The sequence below is a fragment of the Merops nubicus genome, unplaced genomic scaffold (genome assembly GCF_000691845.1).
Source record: "Merops nubicus isolate BGI_N331 unplaced genomic scaffold, ASM69184v1 scaffold14724, whole genome shotgun sequence".
In the NCBI taxonomy this organism is placed as follows: Eukaryota; Metazoa; Chordata; class Aves; order Coraciiformes; family Meropidae; genus Merops; species Merops nubicus.
Genome location: NW_008603674.1, coordinates 32,906 through 43,373, shown reverse-complemented (window position 1 = coordinate 43,373; position 10,468 = coordinate 32,906). Strand labels below are relative to the sequence as shown.

The 10,468-nt window shown below is 42.5% G+C and overlaps 1 protein-coding gene across 1 annotated transcript; it reads right to left on the bottom strand.

Annotated features, from left to right (window-relative positions):
* Positions 1-2,934: 2,934 nt before the first annotated feature.
* Positions 2,935-3,885, bottom strand: LOC103771461 (partitioning defective 6 homolog gamma-like; the record flags this gene model as incomplete). The annotated part of the gene is made up of 1 exon (XM_008938757.1): positions 2,935-3,885. A coding segment is annotated over one exon (951 nt), but the record flags the coding sequence as incomplete, so codon positions are not given.
* Between the last annotated feature and the right edge of the window lie 6,583 nt (positions 3,886-10,468).

Sequence of the window (10,468 nt, the reverse complement as noted above, 5' to 3'; positions counted from 1 at the left end):
CGGGCCTTGCTCCGCTCCCCGCAGGGCCCGCAGCTGCCGCCTCCGCGCCGCCCCCGCCTCTGGGCGAGCCCGGGTGGGAGTGCGAGAAGGCTGGTGGAGGGATTTGTCCTCCAAAGAGGGCGAATGGGCCCCTGCTCCCTCGGCCGCCCGTTTACAGCCCCGTCCAACTATTTAATCTCGCCCCCGAAGGGAGCTTGGCCCGTAAAACCTGAACGGCTCCGTCGCTGTGCTTCCACACACGGGTCTCTGCCAGCAACCCTCCCAACTGGCAAAGCTCGTCTTAAAAACACAACCACTGTAATCCCACTTAAGTTATCATTATGCTGCACACAAAAATAGGAGTAGGTTGTTGTTTTGTTTTTTTTTTTTCCTGCTAATTGATGCAAATAAGCACAAAACGTTTACAAATGAGCACAAAATATTCAGAAGCCTTAGACGTTTTGTAAAGTGCTAGGTCTAAAGCTGTTCCAGCAATGCTTCACTATGCTCAGCTGCTAAGTTGTCTTGGGTACAGGACTCCCACACTGATGTGTGAAATGCAACTTCTGTTTCCTACCGTATTGTTTGGACTGTCACAGTGAACAATGTGCAGCATGGCAGAGCACCACCGAGGCAGAGGTACCGTGAGGCTTCTCTGAGGAGCCAGAACTACCCCAATTCCTCAGAACCCTGAGGTTTGAAGCACACTGTGCTATAAGGAGTGTTGGAAATGACCTCATTCCCATGGGAATCGGTACAACAACACCCTTTAGTAAAATCAGTACTGGGAAAAACCATGATGGAAAGAAGCTTGGCATCACCAACAGCCACCACTGGAGGAATCAAAGCCTGTAGCATTAACTAAAATGGCTGCATATTTGAAGAGTCACCAAAACCAGGTATCTTGTTTCCCCATAGAAGGGAGATACTTCCACAGAAAGCTGTGCTTGAATATAAGGGAAAGAATATAGCATAGAAGTAATACAGTGCACATTTTATTGCAGAAAAGTCACATTTTCATCAGTTAAATAAGGTAAAAGGAGTAACTTCAGCCAGACAAATCCACTTATTCATAAAAGTAGTCTTATTTAAGGTGTAACAATTTTCCTGAAAAGATGGTCTGATTGACTGAAGGACTTCCAGCTATTCATTTTTTTACTGCACCAATAATCAGATTTAAAAAAACAAAATAAAACCTTTGGTAAAGTACAGACACAGTTTTAAGTTGAACAGGTTCAATGTTCTATTCTTACTGTGCTGGGAAAAGTAAGTACAGCTCTATAACTGCTGTGATACCTAGAACAGGTTTAATTAGAGTAAGTGAAAGAATTTTAAAACAAACTTTTAAAGCAAATCTAAAAGAAAAACTAAGGTCAATGTCCCAAACATATTTAACAATATGCAGAAGTCTGGTTGTTCCACAGGAATTCTGAATTAGCAACAGTGAATTAGTCCACACTTCCTTTGTCCAGCCACTATAGATTCCAAAATGGAATGCAATTTTTTCAAACCAAGACTTCTGAATTTTCATATCCATACAATATTTAAGAAATGTCTATTCCACCATATAAAAAAAAAAAAGCTTTAATGTACTACAAAGTTAAAAACAAAAAGAAAACGACACAAGCTAAAAGTAGAAAAATACATTGTAAAACATTTATATTTTGTTCCTTACACTGATCAAGATATAACAAAATATTTTAGATTCGACCACTTTCATCAATTCATGGCATGTTCAGAAGTAGACAGTTAATGACTCAACAGCCACTGGTTACCCACTAGGCCAGCATTCAGTAAAGACCTCTGACCGTGGCAAACATCCAGTATATTTTAAGATTGTAGAAATCCCTGTGTAGACATTAAGCTTTATCACTAGAAGAGTCCAAAAGTAACAGAACTATTCTAAGTTAGGTCTGACAGTCAGTCAGCACCCCTCCTCTGTACAGCAACCAGCCAATCTTTTATTAGGGAAGACCTTGTGGATTTAGGTTGCCCCAAAGTTACAAGAAGGACTTTTTCCAGCTCTTGAGACTAATGGGACAGTCCCAGTACACTCCTCCACTTTTGTTGCCTTCTCACTAGCATCCTTAAAATTCACATGAGCCATGAGCCTGAAAATAACAGAGATGATGGGGAAAAAGAGGTATTACCTAATAAATACAGAAAGAGAACACACGTGCACGTGAAGGTGCTGAACCCCGTCTAGGCCCTCGCTGAGATGCTCTCCTCCCGCCGCCCGGCAGAGGCGAGTGCTGAGGCAGGCCTGCCTCTGACCAGCGGGTGGCGCTCAGCTCTCGGCGGTGACAGCGACATTCACCGAGGGCACCTCCCGAGGCTTACCAAAAAAAACTGTTTCATTTGGAAAATGTATTCGCAGCATCTCCCTAATGCCGTTCCCACTGGAGCAGGAAAATGCTACTTTTACACAGCTTGTCTGGATTGGAAATAAGGTTGCAAATACAGTGTAAACATGTTAGTGGAAGGTCTGGATGGAACAGGAGAAGCTGGGATGGCTGTTAAGAAGCACTCTCTTTATGCTGGTATTAGGAGAAAAACCAGATTCCACTTCAAATAGACATGTCTGTTACTATTAAAATCCAGTTCATATACATGCATGTATAAATACATCCACCCATGCATTCAAACCCCAGTATGCAGCACTGCCACTGGTAGCCTGTAAGACTGCTGAGATTTATACCAACTAAACCAGATTTGTGTTCTCGCTTCAGGGCTGGGACATAAACCAGGTTTTACATTCTGGCTTTCTCCTGGCAGATTCTGCAGTGCATGACAGTGTTATGTCTAACTCCAGATGCCACGTTTCCTAGAAAGCAACAATTTTCTGCACCCGTGAGGTCTATAATAATATCAGCTCTCTGTTTTGTGCACAACCTGTTGCAAGAGCCAATTGTCCCAACTGGCACTTAAGACAAAGGAGAGTTGCAGGGATTGCTACTAAAGTGTGATGACTGTTCCATCCTCCTCGATACCTCCTCTGGGGATAACCAGGCTGTGTCGGGGATCAGTTTTTAAGGAACTGAGCAATTTGTGGATGTTGCCGTTGCTTTCTCGGCCGGAGTTGTTGTTGAGCACCAGGTCCCTTTGGAGTCTGTGGCTAAGGCTGCTGCCATTGATTCGGGAGAGGCTACTGGAAGTAAGGCTGTGCAGTTTAGGAATGTGCTGCGGCTCCAGACCGCCCTCGATGACAATGTCGGCCTCTTCATCACTCTCCATTTCATCAGGGTGGAAGTTCTGCAGCACGTGGGATGTAGGCAAGCTGTGGTGGCTCGCAGTGCTGTCTGTAGACTGGCCAGAGCTACCAGACATCCGACTGCTTCGAATAATATTGTTCCTCTGGTTTGCCGGCTTGACCGTGATGATGAGATTATGGCTGTTGGCAATCATCATGTCTGTGACTTGGTCGAGAGTCTTTCCGGCTACTTCAATGCCGTTAACTTCCAGGACTTCATCGTTCACCGCCAGCAAGCCCGTGCTCTCCGCCAGGCCCCCAGGAACCATGCGGGAGATGAAGATGCCGGGTACCTTCTCCAGCCCGTGCGGAGTGACCCTGACGCTGGTGCCGTCGCGGATGTAGAACCCCAGGGGCTTCTCGCAGCCGTGCCGGTACAGCCGCACCCTGCGGTGCGTCTCGGGCAGGATGTCCACGTCGATGATGGAAGACACGGGTCTGAAGTCGTGAGGCATGCTGATGTTGATGTGAGGACGCCGGCGGAGGTTGTCATTGCGGAGCGTCACCAGAGCCTTCTTCTTCCGTGACAGTGTGTTGGTCCCAAAGTTGCTGTAATCCACTTCGTCTGAAAGAGAAACGGCAATTGTATCAATCAGAGAATGATCCAAGTCCACAGGGCATTGTCCTCCTAGGTCTGGTTCAGTGACACCACGCTCCTAATAATACAGAAAAACCCAAATTCATTATTTCACTTACTCTAGCCTTTGCTTCATTTTATGTCCATCAGCAGATCATTCAGAACGAATGGGCAGTTTTCAGTGACTGCACATTTCTTCCATATTTTATTTTTTCTTCCTTTTTTTTTTTTGTAAGGGCTTTATGCTTATATACATCTTTTCATACAGCATTTTTCTCTTTGGAATACTTTATTTGATTTCACCTAAATTCGAGAGCAATAAGAGTGCCAAAAGCGCCAAGTACCAAAAAAGCCCTGTGGAAGCAAGAGGCCCAGTAGAAAGAGAAGCAGGGAGAAAAACTTCTTTGCTGCCTTGTCCCTGTGCTAGGAACCACAGAACAGACACAGCCTCACATAAACACTCCTGCCCTTGAGAGGAAGACCCACAGGCAAGCAGCCTTTCTAGAATCTCCTGTTTAAGGAATTAAGCATTTCAGTCTGTAGCAGTATCTCAAGGGCATGTACAAAGTGATCAACTTTACATCAGCCAAGTAATATGGCAATTTATGCCATATAAGCTCATGTTTGTGCTTTGCATAAAAAAACCACTCAAGTCATGAAGTTGTTAGTGTACAAAACGTGTCACACTGCATTTCACGTTAAAAATACTGTGAATATTTTAAACATGAAGCATGCACTAGCTGGGAAATTATTTCATGGGGAGTTTAAACATGCTAACACTTCTCACACAAAGTAACAGGTTTTCAGTTTATTTTACTGTTGAAGACAAGCAGTAAAATAAAAAACTACAATTATAGAACTGCCACTAAAAATTCTCTCCAACAAATTAACCTTGCATAGTAACATTTGAGAAAGTAAGACAGTAAATTCCACATGATAAATGTTGAAAAAAACCCACAAGTGTTAGTAAAAACAAGCTTATAATCATGTTTTTATTTCTTGCAAGGTCTCATTTTCAAGTCAGCTTTTAAGGCATATCATTGAAACACTTCAATTAAATGACATTAAGTCACACAACTCAAAGGACACTAAAAAAAATACTGCTACACAGCAACCTGATCTAACTGGGCCTGCCTGGAGCAGGGTGTCGGATTCGCTGGCCTCCAGAGCCCCTCTTTCAGCCCAAATTATTCTGTGATCCTACATAGGCCTACGTAGACCTTTGGCATAGAAAAAAAAAAAAATTAAAATTTCAGAAATACCATTTCTGCATTCTTCTATAACTATTTATATTTGCTATACTAACCCTGAGGATATCACAAGGCACCTAGAAGGTCATCCCAAAGGAAAAGCTTCTGTGGAATAAAGATACTCCTTGGTCAAGTTTGTCATGCTAAAGTTCACACTCTCCTCTCTCCTCCCAGACTGTTGAGAGCTGTAACAACTACAGAGGCCCTACTGTGTTACTTACACTGGTGAGGCACAGGACTCTAAGTCCTTAAAACCAACCAAACACAGGAAGCTCCCAACTAGTTCCTGGGAGCATACTCACAGCCAAGACAGTGACTGTATGGAGATGGCACCTTCTCAAGTCCACCAGGTGAGCAGAGTCAGTGCAGAGTCTGCTCTTTTGAATGCACAAAGCACCTGCAGCAGCCAAAGCCAGGTATTGTTCCTTTACTTTCATCACCAGGACCACCATCTACATTCACCTAAAGATTTGATGGATGATTTTGAAGGCAACAAGTATTTTTAACTTGTAAAATAAGGGTACAAGAAAGAAGTCATTCATCCCTCCCAGTCTCAGAATACTGCATTGTCCTCTCCCTCACAGTTCACTGATGAAATTCTGACAGTCCTATGAAAACAACTTGGGGATTCATATTTAGAATCAAAGTTCTTCCTAACTTAAAAAACATAGCACCGTAAAACAGTAGCACTGTACCTTAAAACCCAAGACAACCTTTATCCCAAAATTTTAGTTTAAGATGGCAATTAAAATTACATGTATGTTTATGTGTTTAAGATTGTCTCTTGCAGTAATGACAATCCAAACTCAAATCAAAAAGTGCATCCTTTGAAGACTCACAAAATTAGGTTGGTGAGTGTGGTTTATTACCCTGCAAGTAAAATGAAGCATGCCCTTGTTTCCATTCCCCATTCCATCCATTCCCCAGAAGCACCCAGGTAGTACAGTATTAATATATTAATACTGAATTGCTTTCAGGAAGACTTGCAAAAGCTTTACCAAATAATTCACCTGTGAAGATCTGCTGACAACACTACTTTCTTCCCCTTAAATTAACAACGACCTGGAGAACTAATTGTCACAACGTGCAAGTTTGGAATGATCAGGTAGTAATGTCACAGGAGAAGTACAACGGTCCTCCTGACACACAGAGGTCATTTCTGAGGCAGCCTCCTTTGGCTGAACCACCACCAGGGCAATGGCACACAAGAAGTGGTGGTTTTGTGCCTGTGACCTCCTCACCTGCGCTCAGCTCACTAATCTGTCTCTCCAGATGACTGCCAGCATACCTAACCTCTGAGCAGCTTCAAAACAACCACCTCCTTTAATAACAAAAAGCCCAGCTTACCACAAAAATGCTATTTTTTCCCCTCCAAATATGAACCAGGCAGAAGCAGGGTTTACATTACAAGTGATATAGGCTACTTGCAGTGTTGGACCACTGACTACTCCTGGATTTAGCACTTGAAGGCTGGATCACATTTAAAAAATGAAGTCCATGTCCTGCTGACAACTGGAATTTTTGTATTTAAAACAGTGCTAGGCATTAGTTTCCAACTCTGACCCTAAACAGGACAACATATGAGAAAGATGAAGTACCAATTTTAGCAGGTAAAACTGTTAAAGCCTATTATAAGCTGGAAAAATGATAGCTAACTTAGAGAGCTTTTAAGAAAAAATGTCAATTATCTCCATTTTCTAGAAAAAGAATCAAGTATGGAATACATGTTCCTTGACAATACAGGGATGACTACTTATATTCAAGAGGACCACTCACTAGCAGTTACACTTACTTGAGATACCACCTTAAAATAAATTAAAAAAAAAAATTAAAATAAACCCCACTACAGGACAAAAACAGCTCCCTCTGATGCTACCTGGAGCCACTATTCTTGCTGCAGGAATAAAGCAAAGTTAAACATCAGCTGTTGGTGTGGCAGCAGAAAGTTATCAATCCCTAACACAATGAAAAAAAATTTCTTTCTTCATGAGGGAGCTGGGAGAGGTCAGCCAACACTGCTCACTTATCAGCTACAGGGTGGTCACAGAGTGGTGCGTTACCCACCTCCAGTAATAAACTGCTCAGGTGGCACATGCCAGACTGAAATGAAAATTGTAACATTGCATAATTTACACTGACACACTCTTAATGAACGTCAGCATCTTCTTGTTACATTCTGAGCGTCTCCCCATATTGGATTTCAAGCATGACTGCCACTTCAGCTAATGAAACGGGCTGTGCCTGATGCCAGGTCCAGTGAAGACCAGTATATCCCATATGGAACCAGACAGAGCTCAGTTTTCACCTCTCATTTGTTGCAATATCAAATTCTCCTTCGTCAGAGTAAAAAGCCTACAGAAATCTGCATGCAGACTGGCAGCAGAAGCACCATCAAGTGGCACAACTGAACAGTGCTTAAAGCCTCCTGTTTTACTGGGTGTCATGTTTTCCTACAGCCTGAATGGGGCCAGAGTGAAATGTTACACGTGGGGGACTGAGGGAGAATTAGTCCTTTAGGTGCTCAATGTGACCCCCCGTTTCTCAGAATGATGAGGCAGATTACAGGGAGCACTTCCATGTGCAAGATGTAGTGCTTTCAGACAGAGAGGTACTATGAACTGGATGAATAATCCTGGATAACCACTGAATTTTGGAAGACTTGGACCTGACTTTTACTTGTGCCCATAATTAACTTCCTACTGAAAATACTGTTCCAGTAAGAAGAGGCAAAGAAGAACATTTACCACAACTGGAGAAGGACTCCTCGAGCTTTCCAGTTCTCTTCTACTTGAAACTGCAACCCAAAGCTACACAAAAAAAAATACCTCAAACTCTTCCGTAGGCACAGAATATTAGTGCAGCTCTTTTCCCAAAAATAAATCTTCAGGCTTTGGTACATTTTAAGAATGAGAATGAATTATATAAAAACTTAAGTACTTTGGTTGCATAGTTTCCACCCTTTCTGTGCCCCTTGTGTGGTTTTTTGTTTGTTTGTTTGTTTGTGGCTTTTTTGTTTTGGTTTGGTTTTTTTTAAATATATGTCACAACCTACTTGCCCATGAGGACCTTTTTTTAGAGAAGACATATGGCAGAAATCTCTTCATGCAGATATACCTGTGCTCACTTTCTTGACAACGATGGCAGCTTTATTAGGGAGCGTGGACTGCATAATTTTTAAATTTTATTATTAAAAAAACCCTAACCCAAACAACAACAAAAAAAAACAAACACCAAAAAACAACTAGTGGAACTACCTCCACTTGTTCAGCAAAAGTAAGACCCATTGAAGGAGTATTTAACTTTCAAGCATGGATATTTTACTATCAGAATATTATTTTTTAAAAAAACATACCTAGACAGTTATAGATGGTAACATCTTTGAGATATTCTAACAATTCTGTAGCCAGCCTGTGACTTTACAGAATACACTGCCCCTTCCTGGTGGGCATCATGAATCCTATGGTTAAGTCACGCAGGACATAAGAGCAGACAATACTTAAAGAGTTATTTATAAGGGAAAGGAAACTGCTTAGAGCATCTGGCTGTAGCCAAAGGAGTATTGTATTTCTTTAATTTACATGAAACTAGGAATTATAGACCTTCTGAAAAAAAAACACCAGGAGCACCACTCCCACTGCTTGGACAGCTGCTTTTCATAGGAACTGCCTGCCAGATGAAATACCAAAGCTTAGCCAGATAAGATTGTATAAACAGGCCGAATTCCATGGAGGAGCAGACTGCCAGGCTCCTATAGGAGCAGCTCGTCTCAGGCTCTGCGTCCTCAGCGTACATGCACTCATGGCTTATTATTTCCTCTGGGAACTGTGGAACATTAGTTGACAGCTCTGGAAAGTACTTCAAAGACAAAATTACTTCCACTAGGGAGAGCAGCACTTCAGGCAGCTTGGGAAGGAGGCCAATGAGTCATTAATAGTGAAGGGCAACCCCTCCATCCAGCAGATCTCTGTTACTGAGCGTTCAGATTAGCGGCACTCACAAAACCGTTTCAAGGGAACGTGTCACCTTTAACCCTTCTACCTGTCTGTGCCCCAGCTAGGGAACACTGCCCGTGCTCTGACACAAGTTGCACGCAGAGCCTATTTTCTCAGCAAGACTAAAGCCACACGCATTTGTGAAAGCAATCAGACAATAAATAAGCTGGCAGTCTCTCATTTGTGACCTGTAAGACTGACCACAAGCAAGGCACTTTAAGAGGAAACAGACACAAAGTGAACTATGGCTTGGGGGGAGGTCCAGTGCCAACATCACTCATCAAGGAATATTACGTGGGGGGAAAAAACAACGTTATCTGAATGCTAACGGTGCATTCCATGTGCTACAGGAATATTGAAAAATCCAGCTGTCTCTGCTGCCAGCAATCTCTGGGTGAGCCAATCCAAAAAGGTAGGTAAAGTAGTTGACTTTCAGTGAAATTGCAGCTACAAGTAAAATATCCCACATGTGCACCGACACATACTCCTCTCTCTCTCTCCTTTCGTATCAGAGTATCACAAGGAATGGGACACAATCTCATCAATGTTTAGAAGACTACATAAACATTATAGTTTATCTGTGACACTCAACAGGGCTTCTGAAGCACAAACAAGATCAAAAGGGACAAATTCAAAACAAAAGAACACATTATCCTTGATATTGTTAATCTCAATCCTTTAGGTTCTAAACCAAAGCTTTCCAAACCCTTGTTTGTATCCTGTAAACTCGGTGAGTTTTGAAAGGAAGTTTCATCAAATAACTGCACTTAAAAGAAAATTTGAGAACACCATCCTACTTCTAATCTAGCCCCCCACTACATCTCATAAACTGCAGTTTTGCAAAAGGCAACCTTCCTACAGTGATTCAGTATTAAAAATATGAACTTGCCTTCCTATTTAGGAAGTGTTCATTAGTACATCAGGATTAAAATCTGAGGAACACAAATGTATCTCTCTACTCCCAACACATCCATAAACTTAAAATGTCCTAGCTTCTTTCAGGAAAGTGAATGTTACTTTGTTCCTTGGTTTGGCGTGTTACAGCAAGCAAACTGTAACTGCATTAGGCTCAGGCTCTCTTCACACTGTCTGACATGTAAGAAACACTTTTAGGCCACTTGTCTTCAGGACCAAGAGAACCCCTTAAGAATTTAGGCTGCTTTGGCAGTTGTGGCCTGCACTTCTCACTGCTTGTCATCAGAGGCCACTGTTCCCTTGCTAAACCTCCTTCTTTCTCAGCAGAAGGCCCTTTATTTATTTTTTTAACTTGCTGCACTGCTCTAAAGGAGCAGAAGCTGTTGCTGAACCTGCAAGTCTGCCCCATGAAACAAGTGAGGCCTTCTGAGGAGAATGGTGCTACCAAAAGTAAGCAAGCATCCAGGCCTGTGCCTCCAAAGCTATCCTTGCCCTTCAGCAGCAT